At 46.6% G+C, this 21,130-nt stretch overlaps 1 protein-coding gene across 2 annotated transcripts in view; it reads left to right on the top strand.

Annotated features, from left to right (window-relative positions):
- The window catches only part of PIAS1 (protein inhibitor of activated STAT 1), a 1,034,011-nt gene that overhangs the window by 421,050 nt on the left and 591,831 nt on the right, over positions 1 to 21,130 (top strand). For both annotated transcript variants that reach the window (XM_069625121.1, XM_069625120.1), the window contains exon 6: positions 844 to 978. In XM_069625121.1, coding sequence (XP_069481222.1) covers positions 844 to 978 — 135 coding nt within the window. The remainder of the gene's footprint in view (positions 1 to 843; positions 979 to 21,130) is intronic.

The following is a 21,130-nucleotide window of genomic DNA, read 5'->3' as shown; positions in this document are numbered from 1 at the left end:
AACATTCAAGTTATGAAATGTATGATGCAAACTTTATATTTGTTAACCAGAGGAGTACACATTCAAAAATGTAGGAGTCATGGCATTCTAATCCTATGCTTTAATTTTGTATTTGTTTATTATTTATATCGCGCACTGAACCCTGAGGTAACTGGGCCCTGGAAAGACTTGAGTTACATACATAGACGACACAGTTGCAGTTAGCAGGCTCCATGGTTACAGAGGGGTCTTGCTAGAATCCATGATGGTGTTTTGAGGTGGGGAAGCATCAGCCAGTTATTGCACGTCACTGGGCTTTGCAACCTCTTGCGAATCAAGGTTTCACATGAAAGATGATGCACTTTGATTAGCTGCCATTTGAATGGACAAGGGAAGCTCAAAGTTTAATGTGGAAATTGGACTAGATGTTTCCTTTTTAGGGGTGATTTAATGGTTTTTTTTTTCTCTGGCATCAAAATAAGGTTTTGTGCAGTGGGGAACTTAGGGGGACGAGGGGAGATCAGGCCTCAGTCACTAAAATTGAGCTGCCTCTGGGGAATGATGTGCTGGGCTTGCTGCAAATCTAACTTGCACATGTGATTCAAACTGTGCTCTTGGGTTCATTTATGCTTTGCGTTTCTTTTTTGATTCCTAACGCTTCTTTATGCACCTTCTCAAATAGCTAATGTCACCTTGGTATTGCATCTTTGGCCGGGCGAGGTTAAGGTACAGGCTGGTAGCAATCTAAACATGCTCTCCTAGGCTAACAGCCGTTGTGGATCACAGTATTCTACATGATAGGCCTTTAATGCTTGTTTAAATGATTTAAGATAAAATAACTTTGCATTGATACTTTCCCTGCAGGGTTATCTTCCACCAACCAAAAATGGGGTTGAGCCAAAGAGGCCCAGCAGACCAATCAACATTACCTCGCTCGTACGCTTATCTACGACAGTGCCAAACACAATCGTTGTGTCGTGGACAGCAGAGATCGGAAGGGTAAGTTTTTCACTAATAGTATGGAATTTTTATCATTTCCAAGCATGTAAACAATAGTGTGAGCTGCAATATGATCTTAGAATCTGTGATGGCATATGTGCTCCAGCAAATAAGAAGACTTAAGTTATAACAGCAGTTTAGCAATAAACAAATGGGCACAAAAGATGCCTTACTTCTATACTGCAGATATCTACATTGGTTCTCACTTTGATCTGTAACCACATCCAAGATTGGAATGTTGTTAGTCTGGCACAGGGATGGTTATATCTGTTAGGAGATAGTTTGCAGCAAAGTCTTCCAGCACTTGTGGATTGTAGGACATTCTTAGAACTTGAGCTTCCTCAAAAGATTTTCCAGACTGTTTGTTTCTGTAGCAAGCGCCAAGCATTATGTATATAAAAGTATTGATTATCTTGCAGAATAAATCATGAGTCGTTTTTTGGGGGGAAAATTTTATGAACCTGAAGGATGATGTGAGGAGTCAGAAATGAGAAGTGGACACACAATTGCAATATTTTCAACTGACATCTTTTTTTAAAGAAAAGTCCTTTCTGTCCATATCCTAAAGAGTATTTCCCTTCCTAGAAAACTAATATTAAAGATTAGTCTGTTTTTTCGTCAAAATATGCAAACTATCCTTGTGTCCAAAACGTATCTGACCCTCGCACTAAAATAAAGAATAAAAGGTTTGAGGTAAAGTGTAAGGTAAATGTCTTTGTTTTTGATATAGCAAAAAGTGTGTAAAAACAGAAAATTTTGAAAATTCAGCAAACCATCTTTGAATCCAGGAGGTGATTTCCTTCCCCTGGATTGTTGCAGGTAGAATAGTAAAGTGTTCTTTTCAACCGAGGATTCCTTAAGAGTGGCGGAAATGTCTTAAACGTAACACTTTCTTCAGGGTGGCAAAAATGTATTTTGGAAGCTTTTCTAGTGTCTTTGCCACAATAGCTTTTAAAGGATGGCCAGCGTCTCTTTTCCACAATAGCCTCTTAAGATACAGATCTCCTGGTTTACTCCCCTTCCAGGAATTCCCAACTGGGTTTCGCAGATCCCCTTGTATACTCCCCTACCAGCTATCTTTCTCTCACAGGCTCTCTGCCTGAAGCGTTTCTCACACCAGGACTTTCCACAACTTTCTCTTTCAGTATGTATATATTTGTACATTTATAGCAGCGCTCACAGCCCGTGGGTATCTAGGCGCTAATTACATTTACAGTGAAGAGAAAACTGGAATCTGTAGGCAGCGGAGACAAGTCAGTTAAACCACAGTGTTTTAAGTTCCTTTCTGAAAACATTGTAAGAGGGTTCTTTCTGCATGTGGATGGGGGGTAGCTTATTTTAAAGAGATGGTGCTTGTACTGGGAAGCTGGTGCCCCCAGCTTTGTCCCGATTGAACCGTGGGCTGATGAGGTGGTGACTGTAGGCCTCCCTGGTGGGTCTTGCTGAGGTGTGTTTTGAGACTGGTTGCCAGGTTGCTTGGGGGGGTGTTCGAAAGACAGCGGTGGGTGAGGGATAGGAATTTGATAGTGATTCTAGATAGCACAGTTGTACTTGTTCACTGTTTATACTGCCTTGACTTGTTCGAACTTTCCCCATTGTGATAGCTCCTACATCGAGACTTGTTTAAGTTCTGTCCGTCAACTTCTTCATTTATTTATTTGCTTGTGGCAATGCTTGTTGCATTTTCCCCCAAATTGACATTTCATATATGGAGACTTGTACATATATTGTCAGTCAACTTCTTCTCCAACCTTCCCCCTATTGACTTCTCTTATGAGAACTTGTGTAAATCTTGCCTTTCAACTTTACTTGCACAGTATTCAAAACAGGTTTTTGATTTTCAATATATCTGTTGGTACGCCCCGGTGGTCCCCAACTCCTATGCGCAGACTCCAGTGTTTTACTGGCCCTTTCCGACCCGTGATAATGTTGCAGAGAGGATTTAGCTTCGGGAAGGCTTCCCCTGCTCGGCAGACCCTCGCCCGGTTCCCTTTCATACTTGAGTTCTCGAGCCAGCAGAACTGCTGCTTTCCCAGGAGTACGCGTCCCCAGCAGTCTGTGTCGTTGACGATGGTGCTGCGACCCTTTCACAGCACCTGCTGTGCTTCTTTCAGTCTCCTGCTTCTCTGGTCAGACTTGTAAATAGTTGCTTGTAAGAGCCAGTGTCTCGTAGTAAGGTCCGTTATCGTGCGCTGGCGTCTGCTTCAGTTCTGCTTCCCGCTCCGCCAACATCTCTCGCCTCCACCTTTTAATGAAAGGTATTCCCCAGGTTTAAATGTCCCGTGCAGCTGATATTCATGATTACAACTAGTCTGCACGTTTGGTTTGGTTTGGGATTTCCTTCAATTCACCTAAACATCTTTCTCATCTTCCTCGTCTCAGTTCTTGAGGCTTTGTGCGAGTTGGAGTCAACATAAAATTCTGTGCTTTGAAAGCTGAGTTGTGTTGGATCTTGGGTCAAAAACATTATAGACAGGAGATGTTAAATGAGAATTGTGTACATGAAGTATGGATGGTGTTCTGTTTGGGTTGGTTTTCAAGAGGAGGTTTTCGAGTCTTACAAGGAGAGGGATTTTTTAATTGACAGCAAGCCATCAGGAATTTGGGAATTATAGGGTTTTCTTTGTTTGGAAGGGAAGAATACTGTGTTTTGCCTGATGGGATCACAGTTCCCCGGCAGCCATCGCCTCCCATGTGATCTTCTCTCGCAAAACCATCCCCAGGCTCAGGTAGCGACTGCCTGCCCCTGAACTTTAAGATGGGGATAAGCGATGACTCCACAGGATACATCACAATGATGTTAAAGGTATTTGTGTCGTGCACCGTCGCCAACAGAGTTGGTCCCCATGCGCTCTGGCGGATCTGCAAACGAGAAGGTGGGATGGGTTAGTATGGTGAAGAGGGAGTAGGATAGTGAGCTGAGTGGTGTTCTGTTGGCAGCTTAATCTCGGTATACACTGTACACCGAGCTTTGGTGCGAGTATCGGAGCGATGCCAGTCCTTGTGTGCGGTTGGTGCGGCTTATGTGTTGTTGCAGTGAAGTGCTTGCGGTGCGAGAGGTGGTTGTGAGTTTTTTGAGTGAGTTAAATATGCAGAAAGTTTGAGTGTTAGGCATGATTGTATGCCGTACCCTTTGGGAACACTACAACAACCCTGACTACAGGCAATAGGAAACCCAACACTTGGTATAAACTTGTACTACACAGTAGCGTGTTGAGCAGCCAGGCTTATCTCAAGAGGGGTCAGAGTGCGCTGTAGGGGAGTTACAGAGATTCAAAGTGACAAGTATTCAAATAAACACTTAAATTAATTTCTTATTCAAGAAACCTTGTGTGTATCTGGTGGGTAAGCCTTCTTCAGAAGGGAGCAATGTAAAAGTAACACTCAAATACATTTCAAAACGCACTCTTAATATCTCTAAATCAGGGAGTACTCTTTTGGGATGACCCACAGACACAACCTACACCCTCAGGTGACTTCAATAGTTAGGGTGCTGGGGCCATTAATATCACTGTTGCATTTAGAGTCATTTAAGAATAAGTCATAGGAAAAGGTTATTAAAACATACAAGTGACCACAAATATTCTTAAGCAGGCAAATACTTTCAGATCCCCCAATAAGAGTCATTCAGTGGAACAGGCTAAGCCAAAGTCGATGGCTAAAAGTCTATATGAGCTGAAGCACTTCATTGCAGGTAAGTAAGAAAAGTCTTTGCACAATGTTTTAGAAGTCTTTGAAGAAAAGAACAATCAATGCAAGGCCACAAGCCGTTAGACTTGTAGTAGAAGATGCAAGCAACTTTACAGCAAGAAGTAAGTTCTCTCAGACTTTTACAGTACCTTTGTATTGAAGAAAAGGTGCAGCAGATGACTTCTGTTCCTGAGCAGCTCTGCAGATCTCACTGTTCCTTGGCCTCAGTCGTGGGGACAAGAGGGAGGACTTCTGGGGACTCCTGCACTGCAATGGGACGGTCACCGCTCGCTACGAGCAATCTTCAAACCAGTGGCTGTTCTGTGTTTCAGCTCCTCTCGTCTACCATCAATAGCAACACCGCGGTTCCTGGCTGTCAAGATGGGCTTTCCTGGCTTCTGGGGTGCCGCACTCTGTTGAGGGGGGGGCTAAGGTTCGATCAGTTCTGCTTCCTGGGAGTCCGGAGGATCTTCTTGGAGCTCTTGGCCAGCTTAAAGACACACAAACTGGTGTTCCCCTCTCTTGCATTTCGGGTTCCAGCAGCAACTCTGCGGAAAGTCAACCAGCTCCGAGAGAATGTCCAGGTGGCTTACTTTAGAGTTGATTGGTCCCACCAACTCAAGGGGAGAAGTCGTCCTTGCAGGGGCTTCTCTGTCGATACGAATTTGGAGTTTCAGCACAGCAGCAGGGCTTCACCGGGCAAACAAAGGGTCCAGGAGTTGCAGCAGGCGTCCTCTTAAAGTGCTCCTTCGGTTCCTTCGTGCAGTGGTCCACTCTGCCTTCCAAGCCAAAAGCCTCGCCTTTTATTCAGTTCTCTCCCATTCATTCCAGCCTAGCTGTCAGTCACCCAGCAGTGTGGGTGTCCTTGCTGGACAGTCAGCTGGCCAATCACTACAGAGTGCATTCGGGTCTCCTGGGAGACTAAGCACAGGCCAGTTTCGGGCACCTCCCTCACTTCCTGCCCACCCCAGACACCCTGGAGCCAGAGGCGGGCTTCACTCGTGAATCCCGCCAAAGGCAAAGCCAACAATGGGACCAACCCTGGTTTGGCACGCAGAGTAAATCTCAAAAAGGACCTTTCCACAAAGAAATGGCGAAAAAAAGAAGACCCGGCCCATTTTCACAAAAATGGCACCCTTGGGTGCTTTGCTGCAGCTGCGAACGCAGCCCGCGGTAAATGTACACCATGGTAGTTAAAACGAAACCACTGCCACCAGCCATTCATTGAGGAAATGGTAACATAAAAAATGTTACATGAGAAGCTAGACCAAGGGGATACTAGGTAACCCCTCCAGCACCCTATTGTAAGTTAGTGTGTGCTGGGTCTAGAAAGTTACAAATGTAAGTAAAGTCAATTTCACTTCACTGCTCTTGGAAACAGTTGTTTATCCAAGAGAAGGTATTTAAACCTTTGAGAAATCTGAAAGACTTCCCTGTACCACTGCACTGAAGGTGCTGTGCGGCACAATGTAAAAGATGATGCCTATGGAGTTTGTCAGGCTCCATAACCAAAAGAAACACAGCTCAGAAATCACATTAAAATGCATGAGTGGGGAAAAAAGGTTCACTCTCTCCAGGTAAAAAAAATCAAGTCCTCAAAATCCAGCAAAGTTGCTGGGGGGTCTCTAAGGTGGAGGGAATTAACACATTTCTGAGAATTCTCCCCAACATTGAGCTTTTTGTTTAGTGGGTTATGTTTTGCAGCTAATCTTCACAATATGGCTGAATGCCTGGATTTCGGGAGTCCTTCATGGTGCCAGAACTGCTAGATTTGAGAGTCCTGTATAGTGGTAGAAAGGCCCACGCCCAACAGAACAATTGAGTACAGTACCATACACAGCTGGATTTGAGAAACAATTGAATCATTCAGTGCAATCCTAAACCACAGCTAGACCGGAGTCTTGTGGGACCGGAGTATAGTGGGAGTGAGGCCTACGCCCAACAGAACAATTGAGGTTTTAGCTCGGCACACTCACTGTTGTGTTCTCATGAACTATGTGTAGTGTTGTATTCTAGTGAACTATGTATAGTGTGATGGGAGTGTCTTTTCTCCTCCTTGGGTGTCAGAGTTTTGGGGTCCACTTCCCTACTATCTATATGAGTTTGTCTGCTGGTATTTCGGGTGTGGTACAGGCCGGGATGCTATGGATGAGTCGTTAAAGTGCTTCCGTCTTGGTCTGTCTGTGTTAAGTCGTCTTCATTGTCCTCCTCCAATGATCACAAACATTTTCTCTGCCACATGTTGGATTCAGGAGCAAATTCATCTCTATCTTGTGATCCTCGTTATTTTAATTAAAAAATAAAGTACTGGAGCACCTCCATTATAAGCACTTCTTTACTAAACAGAACATTTTATCATTTTCATTTTTGTTGTGTATTGGAGAAAAGAAATAACAGACAAAACGTTTTTTGTTAACTCCTTTAACACACTTCACGGTACTTAATAGATCATAGTCCCCTTTGCCTTTTAAGAAAGCTGAGCTCAAGTATGCATTGCTGTCTCGGTTAACCCTTAGTTGATTTTGCAAGTAGAGTTCACTTCAAATTGGATTATATATGAATATAATGAAGGTTCCCATGATAGCGAAATAAGAACAGGGAAGTACAATACATCATTTCTCGCTAGTCTGTGTTGAGTGCAAATTTTGAGGCCTGCCCATATTTGAGTATCTATTTGCATCTGTGTCCTGACACAAGCCCCATTCAAAGGCATACACAGATCTACATGGGGCTGCCTTGCGTTTGACCACTATGGGAACATTTCTCCAACATGCTGTAGTGCTAGCTTTTCCTTTGGTGGAATAAGCCCTTGGTTTTTCAGGTAAGGTACTGAAGGGCAAGCGTCCCCCAACCAGCACGATCCTCCCCGCAATGAGAGACAATGATGGACTCTCCCAGGATGGGAATAAGGCCAAGACAAAGTGCGGGTGAGCGTAAATGGGAGTTTATCAATCAGAATAGGGCATGCAAAGAACTCTGCAAACTCCGAGAGCGCTCTCTGACAATAGCAAAGACAGGCGTATATATTTACAAAAAACGTCATCAGAACCTACATACTATAGGGGGCACAAGTTCAATGGGATTGGGTGGCGACGACTAGCTATAGGTGCTGCTGCGATGTGGTTGGCCTTGGCTGGAGGACGTCACTGGTCAGCCTCGTGGGTTGGGCCTGGCAGGTCAGCTGGGTTCATCCGGGCGGTGTTGTTGTGCCACTGTGGCCAGTGTCGGAGATGAATGTCTTTTCAGGACTTCTTTGCCCTTGGTCATGCACACCGCAGTCATTCAGTTATTGCAATATTATCTTCTTTAGTAAATCTTCCAATAGGTTATTCTACAGGTTAATGCAACACAGGAGGAATGCACCTTGAGAGGGGTTTGATGGCGATTCATCAGTGCATGGTTACCAGTGTCCTATTGACCGGGTACCATAGGTCGTGGGGCTAGGTCTCAGGACATGGGACAGGCGGTACATGTCCTCCTGTCTTGTTAGAAGTCTTTATGAATGTGCTGCTGTATGTTGCCATAGTATTGGGTGTCCTAATTTTACAGGGGCCATTAACCTAAGGTGATCCGGTGGGTTGTGGGGCTTAAGAGAGGGCGCCTTTGGATTTGTGTACTCAAGCGGAGGTTTACTACTGGGCTGTAAATAATGCAGGTGGCGGGCTGTGGCCTTGGGTGCTGCAGAGGGGACTACAAATCTTTGAAGCGGCTCCAGCCTAGTTGGGGGAGGTGGAGCAGCGCGGCGCGGGCCTCTGCTCTCTCGTCTGGCAGGCTTCACTGGGAGGGAGGGGGGATGGCCTTGCGTATACTCACAAAGGCATCCTCATGTGTTGCCGATTTGAGGTGAAAGCATCATAAACATTCAAATAACATACAATACTAATTGAGTCATTTCAAAGCTCACATCTTAACATTGCTAATGCCTCTCGAATATAGCCAGTCCGAGCATATTATTTGTACATTATGTTTTAACAACTACAACATCGTGTTATATGCATATACATTTGTAGTAAGTGAGGTAGTAGTGAGGTTGGTGGAGCGCATAGAAACGACTCGCCACTGTACGTGACGGTAGTGGCACATAAGGGACTTGGGCTTACACACATGGAGGGTGCATTCTCGTTACATTATCCCTTAATATGGTTGCATTTGTCTTTCTTTGCACTCTAGCAGCATTAGTTTGGTTATGGCGCAGGACCGTGGGGTGTAAGCTTTTCAATGATGCACATAACAAATAACCCCCCGGGATGCTTTTATTATTTGCACACAACTGCAGTGGTGTGGGTGCTTCATTGCTAATGCCATGTGAACATGTACTTCGCCATATCTGTATGTTTTACAGATTTTCTAATCAAAGAGGTTTGTGGCGAAAATGCGCGCATTGCAAGTAGTTTTGGCATTAGTATTTGGGAACTTTTGCTTTTATCCAAGGGCCATTTTACAGTTCTCTTTTTTTCACCCAGGCTTTGCTGGCCGGGTCATGCTGGGAGCAGTGATACACTGCGGAAGGTGAAATGTTACAGTGTTGGTATCTTACACTAGCATGTCCGTCTTGTTCGTGGGAACGGGCTCACAGCGGATCTGCCAGGGAACTGCGGCCACAGGGATAATTGAAACTCTCCAAAGGTGGGGGCCCGCGCTGCAGTGCGCCGAGCTCACACCATCTTTATTAGACAAAATGGCTTCTGAGGCCTAGCTAAATTCAATACGTTTGGGCAATGTCTTCAACAGGTGAGCCATCCACCACCTGGGCCCTGGTGGTAAGGAGGGGACGCCCGATGAGCCATGCCCCTCACCTGGGGAAGGGATGTAGGCAAGGGGGGTCTTTTGGACCAATCCTCCCCTACATTTCCCCCCTTTCGTTACTTAAGTAACACATTCTTTAAATCTTCCAATCTCCTGCACTCCTCTTCGTCAATTATTGCATCATCCCATGCAGGTGTGCCTTTTATGGGCATCCACGCTCTGCACACCCCCCTTAAGCTCTCACCTCCCCTAGCATACTCATCTGGGGTACAGCTCAGGTATATACATCCGCTCTCTCCTTCCAAGTCTACCCACACCTCCTTGTACCATTCTAGTACACGGGGCTCTCTAATGGTGGTATGCCACAATTTAGCTACGATATCCTTGTCGTGATACATAGGCACTAGCTGATATCTTGGTGTGTCATCTGTTCCTGTTTGTACCTGCACTTCCTGCATAGCTTGTATTGTACCACGAGTGTTGCCCATTGTCACCATCATCATTGCACCATTCGGTACTGCGTTAGCACAACATCGAGGACCCACCTGGCACAGGCAAAAAATAAAGAGGAGGAACACCACAGCCGGCATCAAAAATTTCAGTCATTCCCAGCCATGATGGAACCCAGGAGAAGATATTATCGAACCATGTGCTTTCTTCCGCTCCGCCTTCCATTCTCATTCTTTCTCCTAGGTTATGTACCGCTTCGATCACATGGGACAGGGAGCCGTTGTCTGTGTCTTCGGAAGGTACGAAAGTGCAGCAGGCACTTCCGATTTTTCGGCAAACACCTCCATCCATCGCTGTCAACAGGTCCAAGACATACCTGTTTTGCATGGTCATCAGCCGTAATGCTCTTATTCCACTTTTATTACGTTGAACCCTTCTTCAGTGTCATTTGCCAGCTGGATCAGCTCCCAACGTGTTATCTGGAGCCATTTTGCGTTTGCTCTTGTCTGGATACTTGGGATGAGTGAGGCAAAGAATGTTTCTGCCGAGCTGAATAATCGATATCTGTCTGGGATCTGTGCCAGCAACTCTGACGATGCCTTTGATATGTAGTTTGATGCTCGTCTGTTTCGGGACAGCACCTCTTCCTTGTTCCCGGAAGACAGGACATAGATTTGTGACTCTGCAGTGGGCTGGGCCGCACTCTGTTGGGTGTTTTCTCGCGTCCTTTTGCTCCCATCAATGTGGCTTTCTGGGATTACCATTAGTGCTGAGTGCAGACTGACCATTGAGCAGCTGCCACTCCATGATTGTGGGAGGTGCAGGTATGCCTGGTTGCCACATACCCAATACGTGTCCATCAGGGCCGCTGTCCCTTTTCTTAAGTCTGGGATGGTGAGGGTCTTGTTACAGATCTTGTTTGTCCCCATGGAGGCTTTCCCCTCTCCTTTAAAACACAGTTCATAGTCTATTTCCTTCTGCAGTTTGAAGGGTTTTTCAATAGCTGTTACCCAAGTTAGTTTTGAAATGTGTTCCTTCCATACTGGTGTGCACGTTTCTTCTATCCATTGCAATTTCTCTGGTGCCACACCCCTCAGCGCTTCAGCCTTACACATTACTTCTTCGTCCTTCCACTTGTTGTCTGAAAAAAGTGTCCCTTGTATTATAAAAAATGGTTCTTCCAGACATACCACTCCTACTGTCTTTGGGTAGCAAGTTTTCTCGTTCTGCAGCATCCTAAAAGTAACCTCATGTGCCTGGAAGGTGTTCTTAATTCTGCACAACGTGAGATGAAGGAGACATTGGGCATCTACAATAGGCAACTCTTTGGGTAACAATACCTTGGGCGTGCCTGAAGCATGGGGAATGAGGGAGCCGACATAACAGCTTTCATTTGTTGTTTGTTTAGCTGTCGCACTCATGTCCGCATACCATTTATTTGTCTGGTGGGGGTGTCGCGGGTCTTCCATTTTATCTAGTCCTACCCATAATACTCATCATACTGCCTCCTCCCCGCCTCCCTTTTTCGTCTGTTATTTTTGTTCCTCATGTACTTCCCAGCTTCATGGGTGATGGACAAAGTGGGCCCCCCTTTCTCCTTCCCGCCCCCCTTTGCCCAATAATCATATAATATTTTGTGTGTTGCTATCATTCTTTCATTTTCTTCCTTTATGTTGTCTGTCAGTGTGTTTTTTGCTATGGGGGCAGGCTGGCTGGTGGGGGTGTTATACAACCAGGATATGGCGGAGGGGTTTCGGTCATTTGAACTGCGGGCATTGTAGTTAGATATTTTCGGCGGAGACACTGTTATTTTGCATTTCACCCTGTAGCCCTTCATTTTTCGAGATGACAGCATTGGATGGTGTGGTATAATAACCCCATTCAAGTTTAGTTCCGTCCCATACCAAAAAATCACCTTCTTTGGTATTTACACTTGCAGTTGCATTGGTCACAGTAGTGCTGTTAATCCCTCCCCCCTCGTTCATCTCGATAGATATGAACGCTATGAACCAATATGTAACCGGGCCAAACAATATTGTAAAAATCAATGTAATGCACACAGATAATCCACACTCATACGAATATCTGCATCTCTCAGCTAACAACTCTCTATATCTAATAAATCTATCCGTTGCAGGCTGCCCGTTAGATGCCATGGTAGCTCCTGTTTGAGATATAAAAGTGCATTAAGTGCATGAATGTAAACATTTTGTTGGCACTACCAGTGCCAGTATATATTGAAAGGGAATGGAGGTGGGTAGGGCAGTAGGGTTGGAGATGCACAGACAAGGGAGTAGACACTACACATTTTCATCACATCATTGTTTACATATACGTTCACAAAAAATAAAATATTTTTTTTTTTTTTTTTTTTAATCCCCTAAATGTAATTAAACTTGTCAACACTTTCTCAATCAGGTGCATTTCCGCCATATACACAAGTCCATATTCACTCATTGTTTTCATTTGCATTGTTTGCGGTTGTCTGTGCCCCCTCATCCACCTCTTCCTGTACATTATTATATGCCCTTCGTACATCTGTCAGATGTATCCAATATTTCAGGCCCTTTACTTTTACAGCCGTAGGCGTACAAAACACGACTTCGTATGGGCCATGGAACCGTGGTGCATTCCACCGGCGCACAAAACTCTGGACATAAATGAATTCACCCGGCATCAGCTGTACCTGTGTTTCAGGCTCCGTAACAGACCCTGTTGTGTTCCCCTCTTCTCTTGTGAAAGGTGGAGAAAGCTGCTTTGATATTGCGCGCGCTGCCCTTGTTAATTTTTTCAAGTAGTCCGTGAACTCATCTCCCAATATCGCAGCGCTTCTGTGTGCATCTGAGTGTTCGCGCAGTGGGGAGTGTGCTGTGTGCATTCGTCTCCCGGTCACGATTTCGTGCGGGGACAAATGGTGGTCCTTGCTTGGCTGATTTCTCAGCTCAAACAGTGCAAGGGGCAAACAGTAAATCCAGTTCTTTTTTTAATGAAAAGCATAGTTTTGACAATCTTCCTTTTAACAGGCCGTTCATCTTTTCTACTACGCCATTACTTTGAGGATGATAAATCGAGCACAATTTATGCTTTATTCCCAACAGTGTTGATACTTCCTTGAAGAGTTCATTTACAAAGTGAGTGCTGTTGTCTGAGCGGATCACGTCACAAATTCCCCAGCGTGGAAATACTTCTCACTAGGAATTTCGCAGCGCTTTTAGCATCAGGTCGTGCACATGGGCCTGCTTCCACCCACCTTGAAAATGGGCATACAACCACAATCATGTAACGTGCCCCATTACACCTTTCTCCCATGTCCGCGTAGTCGATATGTAGCTCTCTGAATGGCCCAATTGGTTTTGGAATTGTTCCCCTGAGCGTACGTAATGTCATTCCTGAACTGTATATCTGGCATGTTGTGCACTCCAGTGTCAATCTAGATATGTGCTCCTGAAGACAGGGCACGAACCACTCTTCCTATATCTCCGCTGCAATCTGTTGTGTTGTGTCGTGTTGTGTGCTGGGAAGTGTAGTTGTTGAAACGCTATTTCCAATAATTCTACTGGCATTACCACTTTTCCTGAGTTATTTTGTCGCCAGAGTAAGTCTGTTGCTGCACCCTCGTTTCACCCACATCACCTTTTCATCTGCACTTGCTCCTTGCTGTAACTCTAGTATTTGTGATATAGGCATTGTATTGTACCCTTCTGGAAGCTCCTCGTTTGTCTTGTGCTGCAGCATGTACTCACCTCCTTCATATTTCTGAAAGTATGAGGTTTCTTTGGCCGCCGCGTCCGCTGCTGCGTTTCCTAAAGATACAACGTCTGTGTTTGACGTATGAGCTTGGCATTTCACTATTGCTACCATTGTGGGGTCTCGTAGGGCTTCAATTAACTCCTTTAGTAAGTCTGCATGCTGCACTGGAGTCCCATCTGCTCTTCGAAACCCCCTCCGCCCCCATCTGGCCAGACCTTCATGTACTGTTGTCATATAAGCTGAATCTGTGTAAATTGTCACTGCGCACCCTTTAGCTGCATGTAATGCTTCTATTGGGGCAATGAGTTCTGCTGCTTGTGCTGAACAATGTGATGGAAGGCGGTACTGCACTAGTGTCTCATACTCACCGTCTTCTAATCTCACCACCGCCATACCCACATGTTTTTCTCCTGTGTCCACGTCAATTGATGCTGACCCGTCTACGAAGTACACTTCCCCCTCGCTCAGGGCATTCTCGCGCACCACTGTGTCCTCCCCTCTGTCTCCTGTGTAAGTTGCACAATCGTGTTCCTGCATGTCCTCTAGTTTACACGCTTCTGTAATGAATGTCGCTGGATTCACTGTCCTGCATCGCACCACATGGATATTGGCGCTGGACAATATGATTTCATAGGCTGTTGCCCGCTGTGTAGTCAGCGTACTCTTTGACCTCTCAAGTATTGCAAACAATGAATGTTCCACAAACAGTGTCACAGGGCATCCCATTACTATTGTGGCACTTTTCTCAATTGCGAATGCGGCTGCAGCGAGCGATTGCTCGCACGCGAAATGCCCTTGCATCACCGCATCCAAAGTGCCACTATAGTAGGCCAATGGTTTGTGTCCTAGGGACGTCTTTTGTGTCAGTACAGCCGTCATGACTGTCCCCTTGCAGTGTGAGAACAGGTAAAATTCGCGTTCATAATCAGGGTTAGCGAGTACTGGGGCACTCGAAATCAACTGTTTTAATGATTTGAATGAGGCGCTCATTTCTTCTGACCATTCGATTTTCCTGTTCTCTTGTTGGGCCTCCTTGAGCGCTTGCAGGAAGGGTCTGGTGTATGCTGCATAATCTAATATCCATGCTCGACAATAGTTACACATTCCCAAGAATTTCTGCATCTCCTTCACTGTTGTGGGTTCTCGTACTGATCTTATTGCTTCTACCCTGTCGGGGATTATTCTATTTCCATCTTTTGATATTAGCTGTCCCAAGTATATGACTTCTGTCAGACAGTATTGTAGCTTTTCCTTGTCTACTTTGTACCCCTTATTAGCCAACAGGGTCAGGAGTGTTATCGAATCTTTTCGGCATGTTTCTTCATCCTGTGCACAGACGAGTAAATAGTCTACGTACTGAATGATTGTGCTCTCAACTGATAAGTTTCCTAAGTCTTCATGTAGTATGCGGTTGAATATGCTTGGGCTCTCACAGTATCCCTGTGGTAATCTACAATGTTCATATCTCTTTCCCCCTAGTGTAAATGCTGTCAGATATCTGCTCTCTTCAGCTAAGGGGATGGAGAAGAATGCGTTTTTCAAATCAACCACTGTGAAATGTGATTCTTTTTTTGGGATGCTGCATAATATTGATGCAGGGCTCGGGACCAAAGGGAACTCTTTCTGTATTACGTCATTTAGGGGGCGTAAATCCTGGATCATCCTCCAAGACCCTCCCTTTGCTTTTTTTAATCTGGTAAATGCATGTCTTACATGGGGAGTTTGAAGGCACTATTATCCCTTGTGCTAGTAGTGCATTTATTGTCTCTTTTATCCCTTCCTCAGCTTCACGGGACAATGGATATTGTTTCACTCGGGGAAGAATCGCTCCTTGTTTGAGCTTTATTATCACTGGCTGCACTCCATGCAACAACCCTACGTCATGGGGGCCTGTTGTCCACAAATTATTTGGTACCAGCCTCATGTCATCATCGAAGAATGACGGTGGTGCTCCCACCACTGCCATCAGCTGGACAGGGATTTCTCTAGCCTGAATCAAAATGTCACAGGGCATTGCTATTTCCATTACTATTTCACCATCCCCTTTCAAATCTGGAAAGAGATCCTCATCAGTTAAGTCCCGCAGGGCAATATTGGCATTGGTTCGCCACTCACATCCTTCTATATCCATTCCATTCACAGAGATCCTTTTTGCAGATACCTGTACAGCGTGCAAGTCTAATGATACCATTGATCCTGGTGCTATGTCAGGGTGCACTATTGGGCGGAAGAGGAACTCCGCCGGTATTCTCCAATCCATTCTTTTCAGCTCAGGAACTATGAGGGCCAGCGTCTTTAGCCCTTCAATAAACATTCGCTCGTCCACTGGCAAGCCACGTATTTCTGGTGCAGTTGTGTGAGCCTGTACTACCAGCATCACACGTAATGGGCATATTCCTGGTGTTGAACACACTATACCTCTCTCAGTGAAGGATATTGTCATATTGAGTTTGCTAAGAAGGTCCCTCCCTAGTAAGTTTATTGGCAAATGTTCGTAATACAGGTGTTTTTACAGTTTTACCCCTACTGTTGCATCCAATGCTTCTGTATAAGGAACTTCAATTACAGCCCCAGAGAACCCTTGCGTCTCTAACTTCCGGTTAGATAACGGGAACCGGCCCTCCCTAATACATGATTTCTCCGCTCCCGAATCCACCATGAATATGAACTGCTTGTCTCCTATCTGCGCCCCTACCAATGGTTCCTCTGCTGCATCGTAGGTGGTAGACAGAACTGGACACGCAAGTGTTCTCTGTGGGCTGTCCTATGCGGGGTGTCTCATTGCCCCCCCCTTGGTTGACTACGCTCCCTGAAACCACTGACACGCCATTATAGGGGGCTGGTGCTGGGGCTCCGTTTGCTGTTGTCGCGAAAGGGTTGCCTGGCGTGTAGTGCATAGTGTCATTGTTTTGTGGGTGATTCTGTGTTCTGTATTGGTGCCCCTGTTGTTGCTCATTGTACCCCTGGCCTGGGTTTCTTTGTTGCTGTCCCATTGGGAGACCATATGGGCTCCCCGGATGGGGATGGCCATAATGTTCTGCCTCTGGAAACCCGTTGTTTGGTCTGCTTCTGCACTCCCTAGAGTAATGTCCCCACCTCACGCAGTTCCAACAACTCCCTTGCGCTCCTCTGGGACCCTGCCATCCATTTCCTCCCATTCCCCCGTACCCTGGTCCACCTCCTCTTCGGCCCCTGTACCCACCTCGTCCCCCTCGAGGGGCCCGCTCTTGCCACTGTGGACCTCCGCCCTGCTCCTGCTCGTTCCACTGCCGCTGTCCTGCTCCTGCCCAATTAGTTGCCATCCTTCCTTGTATTGCTACCAGCCCCTCCTCTTCCTCATCTCCCTCCCTGCTGTGTGGGAGCGCGGCTACTGCTGCTGCGACCTTCACCAACTTTGTCTGCACTAGTTTCGCTTCATCTGCCAATCTCTTCTGCGCCACCTCCTTCTCCCTTTCTTTTATTCGCTTACAGTGGTGCACTATTATGCTCTGAATCTCAGGCCATCCTTTCGCTTCAATACCTGCTATCTTGTCGAGCGCCTTTTGCACCTCTTTTGGGAGCCCCCTTTTTATAATGAAGTAAAATAATGATGTCGATTGATACCAGGGTGTCCCCGTTTCTGCTCTCCACATCTCTTGGACCCGAAAAATGTAATCCATAGCATCTTCCCCGTCATTCATTGTACACTGCATTACTGACTGCAAGTCTGGGGTATCTGGAAATGTTTCCCGCAAAGCATCCCACACCCTTGCACGCACTGTGTTAAAGGAGGCACCATCATGGCGATCGCAGTCTAACGTTACTCCCGGGAAAGCAGCCTTGACCCATACTCTGTCAGCCTGATCCCCCACTGCTGATACGAGCAAGCTCTTCACATCCCCTATAGCTAGGGGTACTCCTGCTGTGTGCTTCTCAAATGCATATATCCACTTGCTCGCCCCTCCTGATAATGGGGGCAATAACTTTAGTAAGTTGGCCTTATCCATCTGAGCCCAGGGTATGTAATTCGGCCTCCCTCCTCCCCTATGTATTAGTGGGAGCTGCAACTTTCCCTTTGTTGTCGTATCTATACTCCGCTTCATTCCCGATTTTCCTAGTGGTGCCATTTTCCCCACTCGGTTCCTTAATCGCCCTGTCCACTCCTCATCCAGTGTCCTCATTGAGCATGCACCATCCAATCCTTCGCTTCCCCCTCCCATTGCCATACTTAACCTTTTGCTTTCTTCCAGATCATCCCTTATATCACATAGTAGCTCCTCCCTGTCCCCTATAGGCCTCTCTTCATTGTCAGTACATCCCTCTCTTTCCTCTAGTTCAATTATTCGGGTGGGTTCTTCCTGTATTCTGAACAGTATCTCGCCTTTTTTCCACCCTTCTTCAAATGTTCTACTCTCGCTCTGCGCTCTAGACGCACGCTCTGATCTGGCTGCATTAAGTGCAGTCCGCTCACATATGCTTTTTATCCTTGTGAGCTCATCTTTGGCTATAGAGAGCCTTGATTCTAGATCGTCTTAGTTTTTCTATGTCCACCCTTGGTGTGCTCACCTGAGCTCGCTCCCTATCACTCTCGTATGGAGGGGGTGCTGTTGGCCCTTGGGTTGTAGTAGTTGTCGGTGGGGGCACATAAGTAGGGTCACTGTACCCCTCTGCGGGCACTGGCTTGCTTAGTATTGGGTACAACCTTGTTACCTCTATCCGTGGCTGCTCTTCTGGCAATACTTTATCATCTTTTTGTATCATTAGTGGATTATCAGTGGTAGATGGTAAATTAGGATCTAATTCCCTTGCCTTAGGCGGCGGTATCTCTTCAAACAGCCTCCAGAGATCTAATATTTCGAAGGGATTGTGTCCTCCGACGTATTCCTCATCTTAGATATCTCCTTCCAGCTCTGCTGGCCTCGGAAAAGTTTTTCTCTCTAGAGGGCGCTGCGCGTCGACGTCCTCCGAGTCGATGTCCCTCGACAGCCGCCGTATCGACGTCATCCTGCCTATAAAGGCCGCGCGCAGCGTCCGTTGCTCAGTTCCGTTTTTCCGCGCTTACTCAGTGCCTCGGAATACCGTTGCTCAGTTCTTGTCAGATTAATCCTATTTACCTCGAGTTAATCGATCCGTACTCGATGGCTTCCTCGTCGGAACCGACAACTCCTCGATCCGGCTTCAAAAAATGCCGAGATTGTGGGAAAAAGATGTCACTGACTGACCCTCACAGAGTTTGTCTGTGGTGTTTGGGAGCTGAACACCATTGTTCGGAATGCGAGGACTGTATGTCCATGACAGCTAAGGCCCTGAAGGAGCATAGGGGGAAGCTGGAAAAAAGGTAAGACTTTTAAAGCTTCTTCTTCGTCGACGAAGTCGAGACACTCGTCTCCTCGTCACCATTCGCGCTCCAGGTCTCGGAGTGGGTCCCATCACTCCTCGAGATCGAAGCACTCGAAGAGGAGACGTCGAAGATCCCCTTCTCTGTCTTCCTCTTCCTCTGTTTCGCCAAAAAGAATCCCTTGCCCCACGAAACATAGTTCCCGGGCTGAATGGGAGGAATTCCGCAAAAATATGATGAGCGTCTTCGAGAAAGCGGCCTTGACCCCCTCGAAGACTGCCGAGAGCGATGCTCTGGTCGAAAGACCCGAAGGTCAAAAACGCCGCGAGTCGCAGTACCCGGCGAAGGAAACCTCTCGAACCCTCGAGTAGGACTATGACCTTCAAACCTTCCTCGAAGGTTCCGTCGACGCCGTCGACGAGGGTTCCGTCGACGCTGAGGTCGGTGTCTTCGACGCCGTTGTCGAAGGGACCTTCGACACACTGGTCTGTCGACTCGACGCCAGCTTAGACACCGGCGTCGACGCCAAGAAAAGTCACGGTTACGACACACCCAGTGACTATTCCCAGGTCTTCGACGTCGATGGCTTCGAGATTGTCGAGTAGAATTCCAATTCTGTCGAGGTCTTCGAGGCCTCCTCCTTTGTTTTCGACGCCACGCTCGAAGCCTTCGACGTCGACGACATTGACGTTTTCGAGGCCGATAATGACAAGTTCGGCACCCTCTGCCTTGGAAATGGGATTTACTCCCTTTATGAGTTCAGAACAATTGAGAACTATGTCCTCAATTTTGGAAGAGGGTGAATTGTCTGAACAGGAAGACACATTTGAGTTGCAGGGACCTGTAACCCCAATTAGAGAGGAATTTTCCTCTGAAGAACGCAGGTTAAAGGATCTTCATGATTCCTTACATGAGGCAAGTGGGTTACACTTCCCCTGAGGTGGAGTTTGCTAGGCCAGACCCGGGGGAGCATGCTGAAACCCCCTATAGAGCCTTAATGGCCAGGATCACAGAGTTCATGGGGTGGTCTGCACCTTCACAATCTTTCCAACAAGATGACCTCACAGATATTCTTGACAAAGGCCCACAGGAGGATCCTGTGGTGCCTTTTCATAAAGCTCTTCAGAGGAAGATCATGACAAACTGGGAAACCCCAGATGTCGTACCAGTAGTAAATAAAAAACGGTCTACAAAGTACAGGGTATCTTCTACAGACCCGGAGTTTTTGTCTAAACACCCATCCCCAGAAAGTCTGGTGGTACAGGCAGCATCCTCTACCGATGTCAAGACGGCTTATCCTACCGTCCCACAGGACAGGGACGATAAAAAATATGATGCTATGGCAAAGAAAGTCTTTTCAGCATGTAGCATGGCGTTAAAATCTGTTAATGCTACTTGCACCCTTGCTAGGTTCAGCCATACACTTTGGGAGTGTGCTTCTACAGCGGCTGACTGCATCCCGGAGGGAAAAGAAAGGGATGCGTTCCTGAATATTATACAGGACGGTAAAGACGCTATGTGCGAATCCCTCCAGACGGGCATTGATTCGGCTGACAGTATCAGCAGAGCAATGGCGGCAAGTACATCAACCAGGAGATTCGCTTGGTTGAGAAAGTCTGGTTTTGCCCCAGATGTGCAAGCCAGGCTCTTGAACATGCCATTCGATGGCTCTTCTTTGTTCGGGAAAAAGGCGGATGACAGTTTAGAGAAACTGCAAACTTCAAAAGCAGCAGCTAAATCCCTAGGAGCTGCAATCCGTCAGACTCCTTTTCATCCCACAGGAACCTCTGCGAGGGGCAAGTCCTTTCGCTTCTACTCCGCATTCGGAAGAGGTAGAGGACGACCGGTTCAAAGGGGACAAAGAAGAACTACCCGAGGTGGACGGGGTAGATATTCAAAAGCCGCAGCAACAGCAGGTGCCTCTTTACCATCGGCATCTGCATCAGCCGCCCCAAAACCACTCTGAGGACTTCCTCACAGGACACCTGTAGGAGGCAGGTTGACTCAACATCTGGCGGTATGGCAGGCTATCACGTCAGATGCTTGGGCATTAGAAACAGTTGCCCAAGGTTACTGCCTGCCTTTCCTACGTATATCACAGTCATCCACCGGGGATCAGCTCTCAGAAAGCTACAGATCCGCTCCTCTTGCAGGAAATTTTGGACCTGCTAGAGAAAGGTGCCATAGAACCGGTACCTG

This window comes from Ambystoma mexicanum, chromosome 11, assembly GCF_040938575.1.
Source record: "Ambystoma mexicanum isolate Mex_15411 chromosome 11, UKY_AmexF1_1, whole genome shotgun sequence".
Classification (NCBI taxonomy): Eukaryota; Metazoa; Chordata; class Amphibia; order Caudata; family Ambystomatidae; genus Ambystoma; species Ambystoma mexicanum.
This window is presented reverse-complemented; position numbering and strand designations above follow the sequence as displayed.